Source organism: Phodopus roborovskii, unplaced genomic scaffold, assembly GCF_943737965.1.
Source record: "Phodopus roborovskii unplaced genomic scaffold, PHOROB, whole genome shotgun sequence".
Taxonomy (NCBI): Eukaryota; Metazoa; Chordata; class Mammalia; order Rodentia; family Cricetidae; genus Phodopus; species Phodopus roborovskii.
Genome location: NW_026126511.1, coordinates 56,380,839 through 56,396,062, shown reverse-complemented (window position 1 = coordinate 56,396,062; position 15,224 = coordinate 56,380,839). Strand labels below are relative to the sequence as shown.

At 36.0% G+C, this 15,224-nt stretch overlaps 1 protein-coding gene across 1 annotated transcript in view; it reads left to right on the top strand.

Moving 5' to 3' along the window:
- Rnf17 (ring finger protein 17) overlaps window positions 1-15,224 on the top strand; it is a 108,849-nt gene that overhangs the window by 8,003 nt on the left and 85,622 nt on the right. Inside the window, exons 3-5 of the mRNA XM_051195628.1 lie at window positions 6,411-6,502; window positions 8,844-8,955; window positions 10,302-10,373. Coding sequence (XP_051051585.1) covers window positions 6,411-6,502; window positions 8,844-8,955; window positions 10,302-10,373 — 276 coding nt within the window. The remainder of the gene's footprint in view (window positions 1-6,410; window positions 6,503-8,843; window positions 8,956-10,301; window positions 10,374-15,224) is intronic.

The window sequence follows — 15,224 nt, the reverse complement described above, 5'->3', positions numbered from 1 at the left end:
AACAAGTATAAAGTATTTAAATTTTCTTCTTAAAAGCATATATTTAGGAAAGATAGCTAATAACACACAGTCATGATTGGCTAGAGTCTCCAGGGAATAATCTGGAAACAGCTACCAGCAAAGCATTCTAAACAGCCAGAGAGAAAAGCCATACCCAGGACAGTAGCGGCAATATCAGGGAAAACTGGGGGACCCTTGTCCTTTGGGCATAAGTACTTAACACTGCCAATAAACAACAGAATCAAGGTGCCATTTCAACAGGACTTCTGCTGCTGTCACACTCCGGCAGCTGAGAACCTTGGTGAAACATATTCTCACAAAACCCTTTAAGTGTCATGAGCCTGTATGTTGAAAACTAACAATACCGAGAAACTGCAGAAAATAACTGAATTGGATTTATATTACATTCAGCACGCTGAGAATTGGGTGGAACCAACATATATACCAGAACTTTACAGAAGTATCATGCTGGACATTGGCAAGACCTGCACAAAGGTGGGACTGCATTCACAACCAGAACTCTGAGAAATTTTCAGTGGTGCCCCAGGTGTAAGACCCTTCCCATGAAGCACTTAGGAGAGTAGAAGTAACCAACATCCAAAGGAAGACTCAGAAGGGAGAGCAGGACCAACCACTGCAGAGGAGCTTCTAGTGACAACATTCCTGGAGCTGGAGAAAGAAAAGACACAGTCTAGGTGAAAGAAAGCCAGCAATCAGCCAGTCAGTTTTCATATCCTGCACCTTTACCCAGCATGTTCCTTCCCTGCATCTATTCTTACTTGTTTGATAGTCAATGCCATCTTAGCATTTAGGTTAGTCCCACTCTATTCTTGGCCTATATTGCCTTCTTCTCTTACTCTTTTACTTTTACTCTGCCAAAGAACATCTAGCCTGGTGTGCATCATCTCTGCCTCAGCATCCTGAGAGGTGGTGCTAGCCTGAGAGATGGCGCTGTTCTACTTCCCCACTCCCATCCCTGAAAGTATATCTTGATTTCTTCCTCTGTAGTCTGCCTTTAGCACATTCGCTCATTCCCTTTCCACTTTTTAAACACCCTACAGTTCCTCTTCCTTTACTTTCTTTCATCCCAATACTAATTACTAGTCTTAATGTCTTTTTTTTCTTTCCACTCATACCCACAGTAACTAATATATTAGTACCCATAGGATTCATTGTCCCTTTCACTAAAATGATTGGTGCTTAGAAAGTGATTTCTTTATAGTTGGATGTTACTTTGATTTTATACTGGGTCTGCCACTGGATCATGACTTGTTGCAGATAGTATTCTACTCACAGGGGAACACTGATGCCCTGGATACCAGTCTTAACACATAATAGACAAGTTATCCATACCACAAACTAGTCCTTCCTGAACATTGCAGACACTTTCACAGAAAGAAGAAAGGTGAGCTAAAAATATTCAACAATCAATCTAACTTTTAATTCACAAGTCCCACTGCAAAAAAAAAAAAAAAAAAAAAAAAAAAAAAAAAAAAAAAGTAACATGAAAAGTCAAGATAACACATCTCCTCCAAAGTCTACCAATCTCGGAGTCTTCCAATGAAGACAATTTAGGAAAAATTCCAGATATAAGAGTTCAACGAATGGTGATAAATGTGTTTGAAGAAATTAAGGAAAACACTATAAACTTCTGAGTGAATCCCCAAAAGCACAAAGACAGCTGAGTATATCAGGAAGTCATCACAAGATATGAAAGTGGAATTCAAAAAGGAGACAGTTTAAAGGGAAATTCATCTGAAGAGATGTCAGAAGTGAAAAAATGTAAAAAAAACTCAGTTAAAACCTTCACTAATAGAATGGACTCCAAGGAGGGCAGTACATGAGGGATTGAAGACAACACAGATTTGTTACATTCTGTTGAGGGCTGATAATTTTTTTAATGTGGATTTTTTAAAAATCAATGTCTTTGGGATGCCATAAAAAGACTAAATCTACAGATAATGTGTAAAAATGGGGAAGGATTCTGTGCTGAAGTCAGATAATATTCCAGTACAATTACAGCAGAACATCCCCTGTAATAGGGTTCTCTAAAGCAGCAGTTCTCAACCTGTAGGTTGTGATCCCTTTCACAAAATTCTATTTCCCAAAATATTTACAGTTTATCACAGTAGCAAAATTAAAGTTATGAAGTAGCAACAAAAATAATTTTCCCCTGGTTTTTCAAGACAGGGTCTCTCTGTGGCTTTGGAGGCTGTCCTAGCTCTTGTAGACCAGGCTGGCCTCAAACTCACAGAGATCTGCCTGCCTCTGCCTCCCAAGTCCTGGGACTAACGGCATGTGCTACCACTGCCCAGGGCAACAAAAATAATTTTATAGTTAGGTCCACAACATGAGGAACTGTATTAAAGGGTCGAAGTATTAGGAAGATTGAGAACCATTGCTGTAGAGGAAGAGAACTTATAGAAGTGTGTGTGTACATATGTACATATGTTACAGAGATGGGGAATTTATTAGAATGTTTGCAGACTAGCTGGGCAGTGGTGGCATGCACCTTCAATTTTACCACTTGGGAGTCAGAGGCAGGACAGCCTGGTCTATAGAGCCAGTTCCAGGACAGGCAAGGCTACACACAGAGAAACACTGTCTTGAAAAACCAAAGGAAAAGAAAAATAATGTTTTCAGGCTGTAATTTAGCTAGTCCAGTAATGGCCGTGTAAGGTCCAAGAATCCAGTAGTTGTTCAGTCTGCAAGGTTGGATGTCTCTCCTGTTCTTAAGTATACAAAATCCTGAAGAACTAGGCTCTAATGACAGTAAAGAATGGACTTACTAGGAGAGAGCAAGCTTTTTTTCTTCCATATCCTTATATAGGCAACCAACAGAAGGTGTGGCCTAGGTAAAAGGTATATCTTTCCATTGCAAACAATCTGGTAAATTTGGGTCTTCCCACCTCAAATATCTAGACTAGAAGTGGATCTTTCCTCTAGAAGTGTTTTAATTAAGAAAACAAAATATCTCTCACAGATGTACCCAGCCATTTGAGTTTTAATTAATGCCAGATGTAGTCAAGTTGACAACCAAGAATAGCCATCACATCTCCCTAATCTAGAGAGAGGCTCATCCAAGTGCAAGAGGCATAGAATAGCAAATAGCACAGGATAAGAACATTCCCAGTGACATGCATTAATTGGCACACTAAATCGAACAAAGAAAGTGTATTGAGAGCTTCAAGATAGAAACACCAAGTTACAGATAGAATAAAATAATACCTGTTTTGTCAGCATAAACTTTAAAAGCCAAAAGGACATAGAAATACATTTTGTGAGTCTGAAAGACCACTTCAAGCCAAGACTACTGTGCCCAGAAAACTATGTCATAATTGGTGGAGAAAGAGAAACATTCCATGATAAAAGCAAGCTAAGGAATGCTTATCATTTAGCCAGCTCTACAGAGCATGCTGAAAGTGATCCTTCAGACTGAAGGGAATGATTAAACGCAGACAAAATAACAGATGCCAGAACAAATGATTTTTAAAACACCAAATTCTCCAAATAAACAAAAATGACATAACTTGATTAACACTTTTCAGTAATAACACTACATATTAACATTCTCACTCTTCTATTAAATGATACATAGTAACAGATTTGATTAAACAAGGTCTGTTTTCTTCCTCTAAGATATATGTCAAAGATAAACACTGTTTTATGGCAAAAGGATGAAAAGTATTCCAAACAAATGAAACTGGGAATGAAATAGACATCTCTAACGTCTAATTAAACAGACTTCAAACTGAAACTAGTCAGAACAGATAAAGTAACTTCCAGTTGATCAAAGTAACAATCAAGTAAAGTAACAGGAAGATAACAAGGATTCTAAGTATAGGTGCACCAAAGTTTGTAAATATAAGATACAAAGTCACAGATTAGCCCAATAGTAGGTGACTCTCACTAAGAGATTATTCTGATGAAAACATCAGAGTTAAGTGATATTGTAGATCTAATGGATTCTGTAGAACCCCAAAGAATAGACATTCTTTTAAGTATCACATGGAAGTTTCTGTAAAAGTAGATCACACACATTACACACATTTTGGTGAGACACAAAACAAGTCTCATCAAAGAGAAAACTGAAATGGTTTCTTGTAGTCTGTCTGACTATTGATGGATTTGTCACTAACAATTCCTAGAACTGAATAAAAAATAAGACATGACATGCCAAAATCTAATGGGATACAATGAAACAGGGTCCATTATGTAAAACACTGTGGAGGATTCTCAAAAAACAAAAAATAGAATTTTCATATGACCCAGGTATTCTGTACCTGCACATATACCCAAAAGATTCTATATCCTACCATTTAGATTCTTGCATGTACATGTTTATTGCTACTCTGTTCATTAATAACAAGAGAATTGGAATAAGCCTAGATGTTTATTAGCAGGTAAATGGATAATATAAATTTTATTATACCATAAGGAAAAATGAAATTATGAAATTTTCAGGAAAATGGATGGAACTGGAAAATATTAAGTGAAGTAACTCGGGTTCAAAAAGACAAATGCCACATATTGTCTCCAATGCCACTCCTAGTTTCTAACTTTTGTATATGTGCATCTCTGTGGAAGTGGGTACATGTAGATCCCAGGGAAACTAGAAAAGAGCCCATGGGAGAGGGATTGTTTAAGAAAGGAAAGTAGAACATCTGATTCAGAAGTGGAAGGGTAGGTACTGAGAGTGAGGAGGGTTAATGGGGGAGGGGGAACAGGAATATGGAGGAAAGTATTGGGAACTAAAGCTATTTGGAAAGGTCATGAGAAAATCTAATACTTGATAAGCTATTCAGCAATAAGTATTTTAATAGAAGTGCCCTTTGTGGATGGAAAAGCTGCCCCCCCACACCAAACCATAGGTTATTTTAAAGAAGAGTTCTAGTGCCAGAGTGGACTGTAGAGACTCATAACTGGTCAATTATCTATGAATCATTGGTCAAAGAATCCCCTCAAAACCCTCAAACAATACAGGCAATTGCTACTGCCTTTGGTTGCCTACCAGAACTAGGTATTTAAAAACTGTTGCTGAAGACATCAAATGCTTTGAGTACAGGGCCTAGAAAATGCAAGCTGGTATTAGGCTATACACTTCTTTCCTGATGGCTAGCCCTCATTGTGCCAAGAGTTACCCTGAAGACTCACTGGAGCAGAGCAGTTTGTCATCAGGAGTCTTACTCATCTGTAGACCTTGCATTCAATACCATTGCCCAGGCAAGATGAACCCAATAGTTTAATAGTGGCCAGTCTGATATGGATAATCAATGGCTTTCTCATTAGATCTGATGTCTGTTGCACAAGAGAGAAATCATACCTGGTACTGTAAACCTGGTCAAAAAGCCATCACTGGGGAAGTCTTTAATGTAGAATGTAAGCTGTTGATTTTCAAAATGGACATGATGTGCCTGCCAAACAGCTGTGGTTTTGCCCACAGATTAATACAGCCATCAGCTTTGGTCAGAGACGCTTTCTTTATCAGTGGTCAGTAATGACTGCAGAGACTCAGAACTGGTCAAACACTGATAATAAATGACTGCTGAGTGCCCACCACAAATGGCACCTTTCCAAGTCTCAGGGAACAATTCAGAATATTGGGTAAAAAGATGTGAGCCAGAGGAAAGAGTGAGAACACAGGCTTTCACCCCTAACCAAGAAGCTTTATATAATTGATACTTCTGGCAAAGGAAAATCAGTTTCTTCCAAAGAAGTCTTACTGTATATAATATATTAACCACACTCTGAGTTGTGCCCCATTCCCAAGAGTAATTGAACAAAAGGTTTCAATGGTATGTTTGGAGACTTTCTGCCTCATTTTACTATGTTTGGGCTTTTTTTGGTTTTACTGGTATTTTGCTTATTTCGATTTCTGTTTTTAGTTGCTCAGGCTGGCCTTGAACTTAAGATCCCTGTGTTTTAGCCTTTCAAATAGCTGGAGATACAGGCCAGTGCTACCAGACCTATCTATTAATTTTATATTTGGTTAACTTTAGAATATTAAGTCCAGAAAACTGGCACAGTTCTCCATTCAATTTTTATTTTATAATCAGTAATGTTTTTAGGGTTTGTATTAGATAGTATTTTGTAGTTTTGAACAGAATAAAGATACCACTTGGTATATAGTAGCAAATTTTAAAGTATTGTTACAATCATTTCCTTTAGAATTGTAACAAAAAGTTACTTTGGCTAATTTAATGTTCTGTTTAATAACCATTAGAGTGCTAATTTTTACCCAAATTAATTAAGATAAAGCAACAAGTACAGTTTTCCCTTGACTTAAAGATAATTTCAGAATCTTTATTGTTACCAGTTTTGTTTATGAATAGCACACAAAAAGTTGTTTGGGTTCTGCATCAGTGGATTTATTGAATGACCATGAATTTGTTTAATCTTATTTTATCAAGGTTCATACAACTGTCAATATGAATCAAGGTCACTACTCAATAGATGGATTTATTAAAGAAGATTCTTCTCTGGAAGCATTGCAACCTAAAATGTATGTTCATGTGTACACTTCCTTTACCATTTAAGACTCAGTGTATTTCTAAAACAATTTCAAATTTAATAATGTTATTATTAAATGTTGTTTATAGAGTGCTAGTTTAGTTTAGTTCATTAATTTGTCTTAACTGTTAGTAGAATGTAAGATCTGGCTCCAAAAGAAGCAGCATTAATTTGTCCCTATTTGAAATAAAAGAGTGCAAGAAAACTTTCAAATAGGAGGCTGAGAATCCAGAATTAGCTAAAGTTATCACAGCTGAATGACAGTAGGTTATAAAAAAAGAATGGTATAAATACAGTATAATGGTAAATGTGGTTTGAGAGGTGACTTATAAAAAGAAAAATAGCAACTTTTGAGTTCTCTTATTTTCCATTCCTCTATATGACTTGACTATAATATACATCCATACGTACATACATATACTATCTTTGAATTGGAGATTTTTAGCTCCATATAGTAATTATATGGGATTTATTATACTTCTATACATGCATATATTTTTTATCATACTCAGCCCCTTTATCTTTGATAGAGATTTTTAAGCATATCTGAGCTATACACAGCCATTATGTTATTCTGTTATAGTCTTAATTTATCTTTTCAAAATTAAAAATCCCCTGCTAGTCTATAAGCCTACTTAAGAGCACAAACCCATCTTATTCTTCTCTATGCCCCTAGAGCAATGCACAGAGCAAACATTACATGTTTGTTGGATAAAGAATGGTATTTTTACATTTTAAGTAGTTTTTCTGAACTCATATGTTAGTCCATTGTGGACAGTACCATCCCTGGGCTAACCTTCCCACATTGATCACTAATTAAGAAAATGCCCCACAGACTTGCCTACAGCCCAATTTTGTGGAGGCATTTTGTCAACTGAGGTTTCCTTCTCTCTGATGACTCTAGCATTTGTCAAATTGACTTAAAATTAATCAGTACAGCAGCTTTCTAGTTGTTCATGTTTACATAGATTTTAACTTTTAAAATGATATTTAATATGATAGTCTAGAAGTAAAAATATAGGGGTTTTCAACAAACTATCTCATTTGGAACTAATTTTATAAATAATACCAAGTAAATTTATCCAGACTTCTCATATTGTTGTTCATTTATCTCTTACATACTCTTGCTTGTCAATATCTTCTGTGTCTATATCCAGTCTCCCATTGCTACTACCCCACTTAATTCTTTTGTTTTCTTTTCTCTAACTCATTTTACTTCCGTATTTTTCCTTGCTCTTTAGTTCTTCCTAGCTTATCCAGTTAAAATCTCAAATTCTTTAAACTTGAATTACTGGATGTTCACATTACCTCCATAATTTTTATTTTCATACTTTGAGTTAGGGGGAGACTAAAGGAATAATTCTGGTTGTATCTTTAGGTGGAAAAACTCTTACCTGAAGTCTGGCATCTAGGTGTTGACAGACACAGTACTTCTCTTACCTCCTACAAACATGGTAGCCAGTCACTTTCTTTATGAGCTGTACAGGTCTTATCTCCACAAAGTAGCCGTTTTTATCAAGTTTGGGCTTGCTAAATTTGAACATCTGCAAAAGTCAAACATGATTTATTGAGCAGTGTAGACTGAGTTTAAACAAAGGAGTAAGGACTGTGATAGATGAAGAAGGCTCACTCTGACCAAAGGAGGTAGCAGCTCCTCCTCATGCTAACCAATCATTGCTGTGTCAAGACCATTCCAGTGCTTTCAGCTCTTTTGCTTTCCTCCAAAGACCTTTACTTCCCTTTGAAATTTTTTTACTTGAAACATCAAGTATGTTAATTAGTTTATACTGTTGTCTGTATATGTGTAATGTCTAGTAAAAGTTCAAACTTTGTTCTAAATGACCAGTTTTTAAATTAAACACTCTACGTAAATTATATTAGAAACTCTTCATTCTTAAATGCAGTTTGGTTTAGACAAGTTTTATATATAGTTTGTTTTGTGTGGCATTTCAAGTTTTCTGAGATAGGGTCTCTTGTTACACAGGTTTATCGGTGCATTTTTAATAACTAACATTTCTTATTTGTATGCATGACTTACTTTAATTGCTGAGCTTAAAACATTTCAATTATTATTAGTATTCTTCCCCCAAATACCAAGTACAGGTGACTAGGAAATTAGAACATGGTATAAGCCAGTACTTTTAGGAATTTGCTTAAGTTAAATTTATATTAAAATTAAATTATGTGAAAGTAATTTTATTCATGGATTCTCCTTACTGATGACTTTTTTATAAGTCATCATCTGCATTATTTTTGATAGAGAATAAAAATGAGAAGTCTATGGAAATTATATTCATGCTTATATTCCAGATAACACATTTGACCTTTTTCAGGGTAAAGAACTGCTCTTCAGACGTTAAAAAGACAGTGGACCAGCTAATTGTTGATTTGGAACATTCATCCTCCATACACAGAACTGTTTCAAGCCCATTGGCTATAATGTCGGTATGAAAAACATTGTGACATAATGTCATGAAGCATTGTGAAACCAAACATTTGGCCTTATGCTAGGTAGCTGAACTTTTCCTCTTTAGGGTTCCTACAATTATGAATTCTTTCCTATAATTATCAATTCCTCATAATTACAATTATGAAGCCTAAAAGTAACAAACCCACTTTCCTTTCTTGAATCTTTTGCTTTGCTCTCTGCTTGAACAGTTTTAACCTGTTTTAATGATGAACCTGTTGAGGCATACTTGGACTGACTTGGTTTTGAAGTTCTTGATATTTACCTGCATAGTTTCCCCCGCTGTGAACCTAGTTACTTAATCCAAATTCTCTGAAATATGTACAGTTAAAATTTTCTAAATCCTAAATATAGTTTCCCAATTATTTTAATGACAGCTAAGAGAGCTAACTGCATTTGTTATTGATAGTGATATTGTTTGTTGTGGAAGATTAAATTTTGCCTGTTACTGTTCTGAATAATGTTAATGATAAACATTTACTGAATTTGAGTTTAGAAATCGAACTGACTCTAAAATGAAACTAAGTGAAACAGAGGGTTTTTGTTTTGTTTTTGTAAAAATCATTATTGGTCTGGAGGAGGAGAGTGAAGTCTAAATTGTACTCATTCTTTTTTGTTTTAACTCTAATTTAAAATAGAACCTCATCATGTTGCCCATGCTGGACTTGAACTCACTACACAGCTCAAAATGATCAGATCCTCTTCCCTTTACCTCCCAAGTGCTCTGATTACAAATGTGTGTTAGCACATCTGATTATCAAGTTAAACTCTTAACAGAGCCATCTCTTCTTTAAAAAACTATTTGTCTATATACTTTTTTCATGATACATTTTCTGAGATGATTTTAAATTAAAAAATGGATTCATAGTATAGTTTTACTGTTAAACAATATATTTATGGTAGTGTTGTGGTGGCACATGTTTATGCTACCAGTGCTTGGGATGCTGAGACAGATGGCTCACAGGTCACTAGGTATGGTGTATATTACTAATAAAGAAGGGGGCAGGAGGATTATTACAAGTTTGAAGACAGCCTGGTCTACATAAATAAGTTCCTTTACTGACTGAAGATATAGCTCAATGGTAGGATGGTTGCCTGGCACATCCTGGGTTTCTATCCATATTGTGTGAATAAAATTGTTAATGTTTAAAAATTTTTAGTTAGGTAGGATTAGAAGTATATTTTTATTGTTGTTGCTTGCTTTTACACGTCATTATAGATATTTGTTTCATTTGTAACCAAAATTACAGCTCAAATTTTTACAACTATAATGTATCTAAGCATCTATTCTTGTGTTTTATATTTGTATATTGTTCCCTCTCAGGAGACAGAAGAAATCGATGAAGCACTGAAGATAGCAGGCTATAATTTTGAGCAACTAAGTAATGCTATAAAAGTAAGCATTCTGAATAATTCTACCAGGAGGTAAAATATAGCCTCTTTATGAAAAAAAAAAACACATTTTAATAAATGTTATTGTAACGTGCTTGCAAATAAAACATCATGCACCAAAATTCACCATATCTAAACTCTGTACATCTCACTGAACTTCTACACGTTAGAACAGCAACTCTTAAGCTGTCATACTTCACGTTGGATTTTATACTTCACTATTTACCACTAGAAATCATGGCAAAGTTAGACCTAAAATAACCATTAGCTTCATAACCTCTTCCATAACTTATATCCTTTTTTTCTCTCTTACATTTACCATTTCTTGTTCTCTATCTACATGTTATACTGTACACACATTTGTTTATATACATACATATATATTATTGGCTGTGTTCTGCATGTGAGTGAGAACATATGAGTGTTTTTTTCTTCCTGAGACTGTCTTCACTTAATATTATATGTTCTTTTTCTTGGGGGGGGTTGAAATGGTTTCTCTGTGGTTTTGGAGACTATCCTGGAACTAGCTCTTGTAGACCAGGCTTGGTCTTGAACTCACAGAGATCCACCTGCCTCTGCCTCCCGAGTGCTGGAACTAAAGGCGTGTGCCACCACTGCCTGGCTAATATTATACGTTCTAAGTCCACCCATTTCCTCTTTTTAGGGAGTAGGATGTAGTAGTATGGAAGATTGAACCTAGAAAGTCATGCATGTGAAGGAAACCCTCTACCACTGAGCTAAAACCCAGCCAAAATGACCTCTATATAGTTGTATGTATATCACTGGGTTAGATTTAGCTCTCCATTTTTAAACAGTAATATAATAATAGAAAAATATGCAAAAGAATTGAAAACTACCCCTGCCCCCATGGCCTGCCAGGATTGGGTTTGTAACATTGTTATTCTAAAAAGGTTAATAAAATCAGATTATGAGGAATCACGGTATGTCCTTTCTGTAAACTGAATTTTCATCTTTGCAGAATTTGACCTTTGTTTGGCTGTGTCCTCCAACAGAGAGAGTCTCATTCTCTTTGCTGCTTACTCTACCTGACAAGAAACTAGCCCTTAAGCACCCATCAACAACAGTTTTAGGATTAAGGATTTCTGGGGGTTTTAGCTGGTTGTTACTACCTTCTTTTTTTTTTTTTTTTTTTTTTTTTCTTTTTTTACATAGAAGAGGGAAATGTTTTGTATTAACTAATTTTCACTATTAAAAACAAAAACAAAAACAAACAAACCAAAGCTTTCAATAGCTTTTACTTAATTTGTTAAATCTTTAAACAGTATTTTTTGGTTTTCAGTGAACACATATTGTACTTTCTTGTTTAAATTTAATGCTGTGAATTTTATTCTGATTGATACTATTGTAAAAGGAACGTCTTTCTTTTTTTGGGGGGGAGGTCTCTGTATTGCTTTGGAGCCTGTCCTGGAACTAGCTCTGTAGACCAGGCCTTGAACTCAAAGAGATCTGCCTTGCCTCTACCTCCCAAGTGCCGGGACTAAAGGCATGCCAACACCTGGCTCTTGATTTCATTTCCTAACTCTTATTGCTAAGTAGAAATATAATTAATACTTTATGTTTAAAAAGTCCTCTTTCTCAGAAGGAATTAGAAATATAGTAAGAGTAATGGGGTAAGAGTTATGAGAAAGAAAACATCGAGAAAAGGATAAAAATAAAGAGTTAGCTGTGATGACAAGCTTGTACTTAACAAGCACCTCTACATTAAAAGTGCATGTTTCAACATCTGAATATAAAGGGGGCATAGTTCAGCCCTGAGCCAGGCATCTTCTATTTGAAACTCAGTTCCTTTTTTTTTTAATAATGCACAATACATCTACCCTAGCCTATCATCCCTCAAACCTTATAGTTCCAGTATCAACCCTAATACCAAAATCTTAAGTATCTTCTGAGTCAGATATAGGTGAGACTTGGGGCGTGATTCATCCTGGAGCAAAATTCTTTTCCAACAGTGAGCTTGTGAATGCAAAGTAGCAATGTGCTTCACAATACTTTCCTGAGTCAGGCATAAGTTAAGTACAGCCTTGCCAAAAGGGGGAAAAATACAGCAATATAGAGGCCATGGATCTCAAACAGAAACATTTTTTAATGGTTTAAAAATTAACATAAAATATCTAACATTTTCACTCACTTTTTTGTTTTGTTTTTTCATAGAATGTAATATGTAGTATATTTTATTAAATAAATTTTTGCTGAAATTTTTTTCATATATTTTGGTGTTTTTTACTTCCCACAATTCTTCCTAGATTCTCCCCACCTCTCTACCTACCCAACTTTTCACTCTGTTTCAAAAAGAAAAAATAAACTCCAAAATAACTCACAAAAACACAAAAATGAAAATCAAACAAAATGAAAATCAAACAAGCAAAAGACCAATAAACAAAAAGCCAAAATGAAACAAAAAGTTCACAAAACTACCGTGGAGTTTATTTTGTGGTGGTTAACTACTCCTGGGCATGGGGCCTGCCCTGAAGTATAGTTGATATACCCAGTGAGACTCCATTGGAGAAAATGGATTTTCACTTTGCAGATAGCTTCTCAGTAAGAAGTGGAAATTGTATTGCAAACAGTTCTTGCAGGTGAATCTGGAAGATTCAACTTCAAAGGCACCTGGGACGCTGCAGGGAATCACTATCTACTTCCCCTTCTGTGTTAGACATTTGTCTTGGTCCTGTGGAACTTGTGTGTGCTGCTACAGTGTCTGGGTTCATATATACTTCAGTCTTTGTTGCATGTGTAGATCTTGTTTCCTTGGATTTATCCATTATACTCATCCATTACCCCTGACTGTTAAAATCTTTCTGCTTCCTTTTACACATACACCTGAGTGCTGGTGGGGGAGGGGATTTTGAAGACATCTCATTTAGAACTGAGTGCTCCAAAGTGTCTTACTCTGTGCATATTGTTCAATTGTGGATCTCTGTATTAGTTCCCATCTAATGCAAGTAGAAGCTCTCTGATGAGGGCTCAGTGATGCACTGATCTCTGAGTATATTAGTGTGCCCTTTCTAGTTATTTTATTTCTATGGTCCTTTAGCACAGTGGTTCTCAACTTTCTAATGCTGCAACCCTTTAATACAGTCCGTCTCCTGTTGTGAGGACCCATAAATTATTTTGTTACTTCTTCATAACTGTTATCTTGCTACAGCTATGAATTGTAATTTAAATATCTGATATGCAGGATTATCTGAATGACTCACAGGTTGAGAAACACTGCTTTAGCAGAAGAATAATAGATATTCCTCTAAGGCCCATGACCTATTTAGTCTAAGGCTGTCAGCCACTAAAGCAATGACTGCTATGCATTCCATTTCATGGATTGGGCGTTAAATACAATAAAAAACAATTGGATACTCCTATAACGTCCATGCTACTATAACACCAATATGCCTTGCAGGCAGGTCATTGTGGGTTGCAGGGTTTGTAGCTGGATAATATTGATGATTACCTTTCTTTGCTGGTAGCATATACAGAGTACCTTCCAGTACTCTGAATGCTAGTCAGTTGGGGTGAACTTTCTCCTTAGGCACCAGCTCAGCTTCAGTGTTCAATGACATAAGTGAGCATTGTCTTCAGGAAATAAGACCTTACTGTCAGGTTGTAGAGAGCAACTAATAGCCTTGGTATTAGCCTGTGATGCTTAGAGGTTTACATGGAGCCCCTTTTGGACAATGACTCAACAAGACATAACCCATTCCTGGCAATGGAGGTTTTACTTGGTGACATAAGGTGTCTAGTTGGGGCATTGTCTGCCCCTCTTTGGTGACTCAGTTTTTATTTCATATATATGTATGTATACACACACACACATATATTATAGTATTTATTTATTTATTTATTTATTTATTTATTTATTTATTTATCGAGACAGGGTTTCTCTGTGGTTTTAGAGGCTGTTCTGGAACTAGGCCTTGTAGACCAGGCTGGTCTCGAACTCACAGAGATCCACCTGCCTCTGCCTTCCAAGTGCTGGGAATAAAGGCATGTCCCACCACCACCTGGCGGTTTCCATTTAGTTTTACAGATGGCTTTTCTTGTTTGTTGTCCTTCCCCATATACCCTTCTTTACCCTTCTCTTCCATCCCCCTCCCTATTTAATCCTCCTATTCTAGTTTCCAATTTTCCCTCCATAACTGTTCTTTTCCCTTCCTTTGGAGATGCTGTCTTCCCCACTAATGTCTTACTAGCTACCTAACCTCTGTGGCCATTTGAATTGGCATACATTTTGAAAGCTTAAAAGCTAACATGCACATATAAGAGAAAACATAGATTTGTCTTTTACAGTCTGAGTTCCCTCACTCAGGATTTTTTTTTCCAATCTCCATCCATTTACCTAAAAATATAATAATTTAATTTTTTACTTAGTAACTGAATAATCTATTGTGTAAATGTGCCACAGTTTCACTATCCATTTGTCAGTTGAAAGACATCTAGGCTATTTCCAATTTCTGGCTGTTAGTGAATGGAACAGCAATGAAAATGGATAAGCAAGCATCTCTGTAGTAGGATGTAGAGTCCTCTGGGTATATGCCCAAGAGCAGTAGAGTTCAGCCTTGAGGTAGATTCATTCCCAGCTTCCTGAGAAAACACTGATTTCCATAGTGGGTGCACCAGTTTGCACTCCCACCATCAATGACGTGATCCTTGCTAGCTTGAGATGTCATGTGTTTTATTGATCTTGGCCATGTGACTGGGGTAAAATAAAATCTACAAGTAGTTTTCTGTTTACATTTCCTTGAGGGCTAAGGATGTTGAACATCTCTTTAAGTGTTTCTTGGTAATTTTGTGTTTCATCTTTTGAGGGCTCTGTTTAGTCTTGTATTCCATTTTTAATTGG